Below are 12,210 nucleotides of genomic sequence, written 5' to 3'. Positions count from 1 at the left end.
TTTCTACTGAGCTTTTAACTCAATTTGCTCAGAGTATTTCATTATTAAAAGTGAGGCCACTGGTAATTTTGCTTGCCCTATTATTCATCAAATTCCTTAATGTATTTTCCTTTTCTTTAAAAAAATTCTTGGATTTTCCGAACTTTATTCTTGTTCTAACAAGAATTCCTCAACTTCTTCAAATAGCTGAGATTTGTATTTTTGTGTGTATATTCTTCCTCCTATTTTTCCTTTTTAACACCATGTTACAAGGTCTTCTATGCAAACATCAGCTTATTGTCTAATGCAATAACAATGCCTTTCATTACTATTTGGAGATGTTATGAACTATAAAAGAAGACAGATTCTATTAAAAATATTTCTATTTCACTAAACCGTCCTTTCAGATCTCTTACATAATCTCTGAATTTCAGTTATGGGGAAATCATCACAAGAACTGCTGGTCTAAAAAATATAAAATTGAACTAAATATTTACTCAAAGATGAAGACAGACATCTGTGAATGAGATCACCAAGTAAAGTTTTGGTCTTAAAGTGCCTTTGTATACAGAGATACATTTGTTAAGTACTGTTAGGTACATGAACATAATCAATACTTTTAAAAAAGTTATAGCATTTCCCCAAGTACTCAAAAGGGTTTTTTCCCAGCTTTATTGAGATATACCTGACATATAAAATTGTGTAAGCTTAAGATGCACAATGTGATGACTTGATGTATGTATATATTGTGAAATGATTACCACAATAAGATTACCACAATAAGTTTACCTAATATCTATCACCTCACATAGTTACAAATGTGTGTGTGTATATGTTGAGAACTTTTAAGATCTACTCTCTTAGCAATTTTCAAATATGTAACACAGTATCATTAACTATAGACATCATGCTGAACATTACATCTCTAGAATGGATTTATCTTATAAGTAGACGTTTTTACCCTTTGACCACCTTCATTCATTTCCCTCACCATCACCCCCATCTCTGGTAACCACTAATCTACTATCTGTTTCTATGAGTTCAATTTTTTTAGAGTCCACATGTTAGTGAGATCATACAGCATTTGTCTTTCTCTGACTTATTTTGCTTAGCATGATGACTTTAAGGTTCATCCACATTGTTGGAAATGGCAGTATTTCCCTTTTTATGCCTAAACAACATCCCATTGTGTATATATACCACATTTTCTTTATCCATTTATCTATTGATGGATACTTAGACTGTTTTCATGTATTCACTGTTGTAAATAATGCTTCAATGAATGCGGTGTGTGGGGATTCGCTTTAAGATAATGATTTCATTTCTTTCCAAAACTTACCCAGAAGTGGAATAAGTTTTACTGGATCACATGGTAGCTCTATTTTTAATTTTTTAAGAAACCTCCATAATGTTTTCCATAGTGATGATACTGACTTACATTCCCACCAATAGTGCACTAGGGTTCTGCTTTTTGAGAACAGGCATTCTAAAAAGTGTGAGGTGATATCTTATTGTGGTTTTGATTTGCATTTCCATGATGATTAATGATGTAGAACATCTTTTCATGTACCTGTTGGGAATTTTAGTATCTTCTTTGGAAAAATGCCTAATCATGTCTCTTGCCCCATTTTTGAAATTGAATTATCATTATCCTTATTACTAGTTTTGCTATTGAGTTTTGTGAACTCCTTACGTATTCTCGGTATTAACCTCCTCAGATATGTGATTTGCAAATCTTTTCTCCCATTCTAGAGGTTGCTTTTTCATTTGGCTGATCACTACTTTGCTTTGCAGAAGCTTTTTAGCTTCATTTAGTCCAGCTTGTTTGCTTGTTTATTTATTTATTGGTTATACTTTTGGTGCCATATCTAAAACATCATCTCCAAAATCAATGTCAAGAAGCTTTTCCCCTATGTTTTCTTCTAGGAATTTTATGGTTTCAGGTCTCCCATTTAAGTCTTTAATACATTATTTTGAGTTAATTTTTGTAAGTGGTATAAAATAGAGGTTCAGTTTCACTCTTTTGCATGTGAATGTCCAGTTTTTCCAAGACCATTTTTTGAAGAGACTATCCTTTACCACTGGATATTCTTGGCTCCCTTGTCAAATATTACTTCACCATAGATGCATGGGTGCATTTTTGGGCTCTCAATTCTGTTCCATTGGTCTATGTGTTTGTCCTTATGCCAGTAACATACAGTTTTGATTACTATACCTTTGTAACATAGTTTGAAATAAAGAAGTGCGATAACGCCAGCTTTGTTCTTTCTCAGGATTGTTTTGGCTATTTGGGATCTTTTGTAATTCCATATAAATTTTAGAATTGTTTTTCTATATCTGTAAAAAGTACCATTGAAATCTTGATTGGGATTGTAGTGAATCTATAGATAGCTTTGGCTGCATGCTCATTTTAACAATATTAATTCTTCCAATCTATACACATGGGATATCTTTCCATGTATTTGTGTTTTCTTTAATGTCTTTCGTCAGTGTCTTAATAGTTTTCAGTGTAGAGATCTTTCAGCTCCCTGATTAATTTATTCCTAAGTATTTTATTGTCTTTGATGTTATTATAAAGGGATTGTTTTCTTTTTTTCCCCAAGATAGTTCATTATTAGTGTACAGAAATGCAACTGATTGGGGTGCCTAGGTAGCTCAGTCAGTTGAGCATCTGACTCTGGATTTTGGCTCAGGTCATATTCTTACGGTTCATGAGATTGAGCCCTGCATCAGGCTCTGAGCTGACGCTATGGAGCCTGCTTGGGATTCTCTCTTTCCTTCTCTCTCTGTCTCTCTCTCTCTCAGAATAAATAAATACACTTAAAAAAAAAAAAGAAATGCCACAGATTAGTGTTTGTTAAATTTGTATCCTGTAACTTAACCGAATTTTTTTAGTTCTAACACTTTTTTTGGTAGGGTCTTTAAGATTTTCTGTATGTAAGATTATGTCATCTACAAACAAAGGCCATTTGGTATCACCCTGTCTCATTTAGATGCCTTTTATTTATTTATTTTTTCTTGCCTGATTATCATGCCTAAGATTTGGAGTACTATGTTGAACAGGCCTGGTGAGAGTGGGCACCCCGTCTTGTTTCTGATCTTAGAGGAGAAACTTTCAACCTTTTACCATTGAGTATGATGTTGGCTGCGGGCTAATTATATTGCCTTTATTATGTTGAGGTACAATACCCACTTTGTTGAGAATTTTTATCATTTGAATTTTGTTAAATGCTTCTTCTGCATCTATTGAGATGCTACTATATTTGTATTTCATTCTAGTAATGTAATGTATCATATTTATTTTTATATGCATATGTTGAACCAGTTTTGCATCCTAGGGATGAATCCGTGTAAATCATGGTGTATTATGATCCTTTGAGTGTGCTATTGAATTTGGTTTGCCAGGACTCAGTTGAGAATTTCTGCACCTATATGTATCATGGATATTGGCCTATAGTTTTCTTCTCTTATAGTGTCCTTATCTGGATTTGGTATCAGGGTTACATTAGCCTTATAAAATGAACTTGAGAGTGTACCCTTTTCCTTAAATTTTTGGAAGAGTACAAAGAACTGGCTTTAATGTTTGATAGATTTCACCTGTGAAATCGTCTGGTCCTGGACTTTTCTTTGTTGGGAGGTTTTTCATGACTGATTCTGCTTTCTTACTCATTATGGGCCTGTTCATATTTTCTATTTCTTCAGAATTCAGTCTTGTTAAGCTGTATGTTTCTAGGCATTTATCCACTTCTCTGATGATCCTTTGTATTTCCTATAATGTCTCCACTTCCATTTATAATTTTTATTTATTTGGGTTTACACTCTTTGTTTTTTTGGTTAGCCTAGCTAAAGGTTTTTCAATTTTGTTTATCATTTCAAAGAACCAGCTCAGTTTTGTTAATCTTTTATACTGTTTTCTTATTCTCTATTTCATTTATTTCTGCTCTAATCTCTTATTTCCTTCCTTCTGCCAATTTTGGGTTTAGTTTGTTCCTCGAGGTACAAAGTTAGGTTATTTATTTGACTTTTTTCTTCATATAAGCATTTATCACTATAAGCTTCCCTCTTAGAATTGCTTTTGCAGAACTCCATAAGTTATGGTATGTTGTGTGTTTCCTTTTTTGTTTGCCTCAAGATATTTTTTAATTTTCTTCTTGTTTTCTTCTTTGATTAGAAGTGTATTGTTTTATTTCCATGGATTTGTGAATTTTCTAGCCTTCTTCCTATTATTGATTTCTAGTTTCACATCATTGTAGTTGGAAAAGACACTTGATATAAATTACGTTTTCTTGGATTTGTTTTGTATAGCTGACGCTGGAAAACGTTTCATGCTCTGAGGTGGTGGGGGGGGGGAAGGTGGGGAGAGGTGTTGCTGGCTAGGCTCCGCAATCATCGCTAGCTGGGGGAGGTCACAGGCTGTGCTCCCTAACAAGGCAGTGTCTGGTTGGACTCGGTGACTGGGGAGGCTGGGCTCTGCAATCACTTCCGCTTAAGTGGGATATCAGACTGTGCTCTCAGACCATATGGCGCTGCTGGCTGGACTCTGGGCTCAGGTGTAGCCTTTGGCAGGGCTGCAGGCTACGCCCAGGAATCGGGGGAGATGATGATAGTCTGGTCTTTGCCATCAGGTGGGCCACTGGCTGTGTTACTCTTTCCAAAGTTACTGGCTGGGCTCTCTAATTAGGATGGGCCTTCAGCTGTATCCCAACGTGTGTGGGGCTACAGACTATGCTCCATGGTTGAACTGGGTCACTGTCCAGGCCTTTTTGTCATGTGGGGCCGCAGGCTATGCTTGGTGGTTGATTGGAATCACGGGCTGGCCTCCCTGCCTGAATAAGGTTGCAGGCTATGTTCAGCAATCAGAGAAGGCCATAGGTTGAATTCTACTGCTGAGTGGGGTTATCATCTGAGCTCTGTGGCTGGGTATAGTTATAGGCTGGGTAAGGCTGTAGGTTGAGCTCTGAGGTTGTCCAGGGTCACTTTCCAGACTCCCTGATTATGTAGGGCCAGAAGTTACGCTCAGCAGTTGGGTAGGGCTGCTGGCATGGCTCCCTGCTCAAACAAGGCTATTGGATGGGTTCCATGGTTGCCTGGGTTCTCTGGCCAAGCTTTCTGGTGGGGAAGGATGAAGGCTAGGCTCAGCTGTTGGGCGGGGCTGGGAATTGGCTTCTCTACCCAGGTCAGATGGTTTCTAGGGCTCCAAGCTCAATATGGTCCATTGTCTGGGGACCCAAATCAGGCAAAATGGCCAAGTGAACTCCCAGGTCAGACAGGGCCACTGGCTGGGCTCTGCTGATGGGCAGAGACACAGGCTTGGGTGCAGCTGCAAACAGGAATATGGTCTGCCAAGACGTGAGGACTGGTTGCTGTAAGCCTCAGCCCCCTTCTCCCTCACTAACTGATCCCCAGTAGTGAAGCCATACACGTTCCCTTAGTGATTCCTATGAGATGAGATCCAACTGGGGCTCCTGGTAAGGGTGGGAGAGTCAGGGGAGCCAGATGCCCACATTGGCCAGGAGGTGCCCTCTCAATGCAGTTCTGGGCCAGCCATGAAGGACAACGTGGTCAGAGTGTTGCCACTCCTCTTACCCTTTAATGTGGTCCTTCTGGTCTCTGGGTTCCAGGTGGGTGCTTCATCTTCACCCTTGGGTTTTGGGAATTTTACAGCGGTGCCATGTTTATAGATAATTGCTTGTTGGTCTTTTTGTGAGGGAGACTTACGTCGGAAATAACCTATATAGTCATATAGATGAAGTGACTCCTCTACCCTGGAGCAGAGACCCATCGGGAGCGCATTGTGGAAATGAGGGCCAGAACATGAAAATGAGAATTGTAACTGACAGATTGGGGGAGGCTCAATATAGACAATAGAGTTAAAAATTCCAGAGGACCCAGTTATGGGTGAGGCTGCCCAGTTTGGTGAAATTTACCTCCAGGAGCTCAACCAGGTTCACACAGTAAATATCAGAGAAAAGACCCCTTGTGCATCTGCTCAAAAGTTTTTGTTAAAATCAATATATGAATTAAGCTTGAGGGGAGTTAAATTATGGGTGAGTGCTCTCACACAGATAAAGATTTTAGTCTCAGCTTTAACCCCCATTGGCAATGGTTCTGAACTGACATACAGTGTTTCTGAATTTATACTTATTCATCCATAACACAGAGAAAGTTGACAAAATGCTCTCTGAGTCCATCTCAAGTCTACATATATTTCTGCCCAATTAAGTATATAATAATTATGTGCACTGGCAAGAGAAACATATAGAAAATCCACAGAAGGGACTAGAAGAACATGTATTTCAGCTTAATCTCTTTTTAAATATTCAAAGGAATTTTCCCCTTTGGAGACAGAATACTACTTGTCTGTCTTTTACAACATTGGATCCCAAATGCTATTAATTTTTTACAGAATCATGGTTAAACACTTGCCACAAAGAAACTGTAGTGAATGTGACAGAATTGAAATAAAATTTACTAAGCACCACTTTGTTCTAGGTGCTGTGCTAAGTACTTTTCATATTAATTTTTATAACAACACTGTGAGCCATGCACTCTGATTATCAGCATTCTATACATAAGGGATCTGAGGATTAAAATAGTTCATTACGTTGTCCCAGGCCATGCAGAAAAGATTTGAACCCAGGGAGTCTTTACTTTTAACCATTGGTATACAGTTGTTTCCTTTTTTTTTTCCAACTTTAACTTAAAATTTAATTAAAAGGCAATATGAACATATATTAATATATTAAAAATTTAAAACTACTACTAAGCTCGCAGTGAAGTAGTTCCCTTTTCACTCCTGATTCTAATTTTCCAGAAATAACCATTTCCATCTCTTGGAGCTCTGCCTTCCTGTTTTAATTTCTGTGTTTCTAAGTAGCATGTTTATGTTGCTATTTCTTGATTTTTTAATTTCGACATTATATGTGCTTCTATAGTAGAGATGGAATCAACTTCTACCTGACTTCCAGGGCTCAAGTTACCGTTTGAGCACATCTTCTAGCTGGACCAATAATGACTGTTTGCATGATTGTGGTTATTTAATAAGATTACTTAATCTTTTTCACTTCTGAGCAAAAACATATGCAATGGTTAGATTTCTTTTCTTATATACACATATTTTTGTGTTTATGGAATCAGTAGCTCTCTCCCTCTCTTTAAAACATGAATATTCATTCCTACCTTCCATCCTTTGTTTTATGGCACTAATAAAAATCCTTCCAGTCTGGTTAAGTTCATCATGTACATGGTTCAACTGTCTTACTCCTTGGAAACACCCGTCCCAGAGCGGCCAACCCCCTTCTCCAATGCTTCAGGTCAGCTGGCATCTGGGGCACTCCTTCACCACCCATTCTGGGAGTTTTCCTCTCTCTGATGTTTTATATTATTTTTCTTCTCATTTTAGTATATGTAACATCTTTAATTAGCTTCCTAAGAATATATGCATATGAGGTAAATATTTTGTATATTAAAAGGCAGGTGCAGGGTGCCTGGGTGGGCTCAGTCGGTTGAGCGTCCAACTTAAGCTCAGGTCATGATCTCGCAGTTTGTGAGTTCGAGCCCCATGTTGGGCTCTGTGCTGACAGCTCAGAGACCTGAGCCTGCTTTGGATTGTGTGTCTCCCTCTCTCTCTGCACCTCCCATGTTCATGCTCGCTCGCTCTCTCTCTCTCTCTCTCCCCCTCAAAAGTAAATAAACATTTAAAAAACTAAATAAAAGGCAGGTATAGTAGTCTAAATTATGAATAACTTTCTCAGCCTTCTGGAGATACTGTATCACTGTCTTTTAGCTTCCAGCATTGTTTTGGAGAAATCAGATATTTTCATCTTGGAAACCATAAAGTTCTCTTTGTTTCCCATGTTCTGAAATTTTATAATGGTTTTGGCTTTATTTCTATTTTTCCTGGGCATTTGTAGGGTTTATGCTCTAGAAGTGCAGCTGACCTTGAACAAAGTGGGGCTTGGGGGCACCAACCCTTCCTCACAGTTGAAAATCTGCGTATAACACTTGACTCCCCCCAAACTTAACTACTGACAACCAACTGTCAACTAGAAGCCTTTCCAAAAACATAAACAGTCAAATAACAAATATTTTGCATTTTATAGGTATTAAATGCTATATTCTTACAATAAAGCAAGCTAGAAAAAAGAAAATTTTAAGGAAGGGAAAATATATCTACTGCATGATTTATTGCATAAAAAATCCACATATAAGTGGAGCCATGCAGTTCAAACCTTTGCTGTTCAAGGGTCCACTCTATACATGTTTCAGGTTGGGGAAATTATGTTACATTACTAATTTAATAATTTTTTCCTTTTTAATATTTTTGTGAGGGACTTTTATGAAATAACTGAATTGGATTTTAAAACTCTTGCGTTAATCCTGGCTGTGATATAAACCTGGCCAGTGACATGGTGGGGGCTGGGGAGGTGGGAGTTAGATCGTTAGGTACAGAGTATTTCATTTAATCTACTTTTCATATAGTGGCTCCAGCCTCAGTGGTTCCCTGCAGCCCCAAACCCCAAAGTCCCTTTGGGCTGCCCTGTCCAGGGAGTAAACCTTGGGTCTTCTGTTGGAGTTAATAGGCGGGAGTTGCCTAGTGGCCCAGGATTAGGGGCATCTGCCAGTCAAACCATTCCTTATTCAGACTTTCAAGCAATCTTCTATTTGAAAGTCCTACAGATTTGCTGTCTGCACATCATGAGTCTTCTCGGATTTCTACGGCACGAATCCCCTTTCTCCGTCCTCCATCCTGCTGATAGCAGTAACTAGTCATCTATCCGCTCTATCTTCCCAAATTCCGACGGGCATCTGTCATCTGTTATCATCTTTCCTGGTCTCTTTTCCATTGTGGGTTTTGACCTTCTTTCCCCTTTACTTTCATTTTATTGGGGTTTAGAAGTGGGTAAGGCTATAAATGTATATGATAGATTTGCCGTATTTAATTAGACACCATTTTGATTATCTTTCACTTACTAAATTACAATACTGGCTATTAGGATTTGAGCTCCTTTTACCAGTTCTCACTGGTAGATGTCATTACCATGTTCTCCAGGAGTGCTCAGGGAGCTACAGGCCAACCGAAACCCCCATCAGTGAAATAATCAGAATTTCAAACACAAGAGAGTCCATCACAGGGCTTTAAACTTACAAAACTGGGAAAATGTCCCACTCATATTATTTTAGAAAAGAAATTCTAATTTAAATATTAATATATTCCCACTATCTAAAAACTGTATTTTAATATCTCTCTGTATTGGTTTAAATAGTTCACAAAATAAAGTAAGCACATAGACTATTTTGCAAGATTTCATAAATGGGTCTGTTTATGTTTTGTAGTATTTTTAAGTTAAGCAACTTGGCTATAATGACCTAAATGTAATGGAAGTAACCATAGTGTGGATAGAATTTTCAAGGACAATCTAAAGTCATGGAGTAGCAATATTTCTTATGGGGGATTTATGGCCTTTTCTACTAACAGTTGGAGTCTGCTATGCTTATTAAGAACAAGGAAGAGGAATAGGAGGGAAAAATCCTTCCTGTAGGCATTTTTCACGGTCACTCTTTTTTGCTCTGGTGGCTGGTATACTGTATGCGGGTGTGATGTACCGCCTTTGCTGCACACATTAAGGTCAAAGCACAGCGCGTGGGTAAGTCATGGAACACTCCTTGCAAAACAATTATTTCAGACTCTAAAAACTCTAAGGATGTACTGTAATCTCCATTCAAACACCAAATGCAGGAAAAAAAGGCTCCTTTCTATGGATGTAGTGGTGGACTAGTGACCTACATAGAAGTCAATAAAATTGTCAGCACTCTTATGAACACTACAACCCAAGCAGTTTAGGATGTCTTCTTCGTGGACCAATGACATTATCCCTAAGATAGCGTATCTTCTTGAGACTTAACTCCTTGGTGACATGGGACCTACGTGCCCCAAACATCTGCCCTGCCCAAGCCTCCCTCTCCTTTCTCAGCAATCTGGTCTAGCTTCCTCCTGATTTTCCTTCTCGATTCACTCACCATCTCACATCCACCTCTTGTATCCTGGCCTAGAGCACAGATGTTCAAGAGCCTACTTACTTCCTTTAGTTGTTTTAAGTTTTACCTGCTGCTCAGTAAGCTTTTTCTGTATTTCATCCGAGTCACAGGAATCATAGACTATGGGCTTGGCCAGCTCTGCCTCGATGTGAGCCAGCCACGTCCTCAGGCTGCTCATGTTCTTGTCCAGCTGCTGTACAGCCACCAGTGTCTCCTTCAGCTTCTTCACCCTGTGGGCAGAGGAGAGACTTCATCTTCAGTGAGAGGCCCCACTCAAGTTTCCCTTGTGAGCAAAAGTGAGCACGGGGTCGGGCGCCAAGTTGCCTAAAGTCAAAGTCCAGCTCAGCCTAGCCACTTACTGGCTGTGCCTTTGGGTAGCTGTACACCCTTCCTGTGTCTCTGTTTCCTCATCTCTATAAAAGGAAGAGTATGTGTATAGATATGAATGAGTTGAATAATGCAGACTATATGGGAAACAGTCAATGAAGTCAGCGACAATGATGCTTGACATAGCTATAGCAACAGTGACAGAAACCTTATGGTTGTCACCAAAATTGTCATTTCCACAAATTACGTGATTTACACTAATATGAAAAATATGTGGGAGCAAAAAAATGAACATTTTCAAATGACTGGCACCAAAACAGATAACCAATTCATGGTTCTGGTTACTCTAGTCCTGGTGGGATTTATTTCAGCAAACTCAGCTAAAAGAAGAAAGCACACTTAAGATGCATGATCAGTGAGTGATCACATGCACTTAGTGCCAGATCTCGTTAAAGGTCACTGAGGACCCACTGAGCTACAAGCAGCAGAGGGCAGCTCAAGGCCGACCGCCATCTAGTTTCGCCTCCAAAGCCTAGTTCAATGCAGTATTTGCTATACAGTATCTTTTGAAACAATGTTTTCCCATTCTTTCCAGGAAGAATTAAAAATCAATTTGCTTAAGATTGCCACTTCTCTAACAATCATGTGTGGACATCCTATGTGTAAGATGCTGGGAAGACAAAATATATAAGACTTGATTATTTTCCTAATGAAATGTACAATCTGACTGGAAATCTGGACATGTCAACAATGAAACATACCACAGTGTGGTAAGAACTAAACTGATGAACCAAGTCCCTGGCTAATAAATAGGGAGGGATCAATTCTGTCTGGCCGCTTTCAGGAATCATTCATTCGCTTGTTCAGTCTCCATTGGTTCATGTCTGTATTCCTTCTACAAATATCTACAATGCTAGGTGGACATGGAGCTAGGCGACAGAAATACAATGATGACTGAAGCTTCATCCCAGCCACCGAAGAGCTTCGACTTTGCTGAAAGAGGGGAAAATGAAGAAATAATATATGAGCTGCATCTTGACAGGTGGATACTAGCCAAGCAGAAGATTTCTGGCCTAGGAAACGCAGGAAAGAAAATCAGAGATATGGGAGGCAGAGTGCTGTGATGCCAGAGGGGTAGTGACTGAGGGGGTGGGGATGGTGGGGAAGAGAAGCCAAAGAGATGCAATTGTGCTGAGACAGGATGCATGGATGGTCTGGAGAAAGATTATAAACAGCCTGCAGTGACACCATACTGGCTCTGTGTGAACTTTAAAGATAAACAGGAATGTTGCCCAGGAATGATAGGATCAGCTCTGATTTTGAGTGTGTGAGTCTGAAGTGAGGCTCATGTGGAAGACCATTCCAGAAGTAACCAGAACAGCCCAAGCAGCTTACATCAAAAGCCTGCCCGCGGGGCAGGGACTGCTAAATTCATGGACTGCCATGATGGGAGACAGAGGGAGTTAACAAATGATGTGAGCAGATGGATGCTGCCATCTCGGAGCATACAGGATGAGAAGCAGGTTCACGGTTAATGGTGCAGGAAGTTTGCAATATGACGAGTCTGGAGGTCAGGCAGACACGCATGGAAATGTAGTTCCTGGGTGTAGAGGAGAGGCCAGGGTTTGTGCCATTGCTTTAGGTATTGCTGGCACAGAGCGAGGGCCTGTGAAAGGGTGTATTTCACTCTGAAAGGGAACTGGTGAAGAGAATGAATTTTAAAAGGCTGGCTGATGAAGGAGGACTAGGAGATACAGAAAAAGAAAAAAAAATCAGAAAGGAAGAAGGCGCCCCAGGAAAGTGGGGCATGAAACCAAAGGCAGGAAAAACTTCAAGGAAGAGTGGTGGTGGGGGGGGCGGGGGCGG

The 12,210-nt window shown here is 39.6% G+C and overlaps 1 protein-coding gene across 2 annotated transcripts in view; it reads right to left on the bottom strand.

The window, feature by feature from the left end:
• The window catches only part of SYNE1 (spectrin repeat containing nuclear envelope protein 1), a 457,258-nt gene that overhangs the window by 35,044 nt on the left and 410,004 nt on the right, over positions 1 to 12,210 (bottom strand). For both annotated transcript variants that reach the window (XM_077775982.1, XM_077775981.1), the window contains one exon: positions 10,085 to 10,247. In XM_077775982.1, coding sequence (XP_077632108.1) covers positions 10,085 to 10,247 — 163 coding nt within the window. The remainder of the gene's footprint in view (positions 1 to 10,084; positions 10,248 to 12,210) is intronic.

The sequence above is a fragment of the Crocuta crocuta genome, unplaced genomic scaffold, assembly GCF_008692635.1.
Source record: "Crocuta crocuta isolate KB4526 unplaced genomic scaffold, BGI_CrCroc_1.0 scaffold25, whole genome shotgun sequence".
NCBI classification, from domain to species: Eukaryota; Metazoa; Chordata; class Mammalia; order Carnivora; family Hyaenidae; genus Crocuta; species Crocuta crocuta.
The sequence above is the reverse complement of the archived record's forward strand: the minus strand, read 5'-3'. Positions and strand labels throughout refer to the sequence as shown.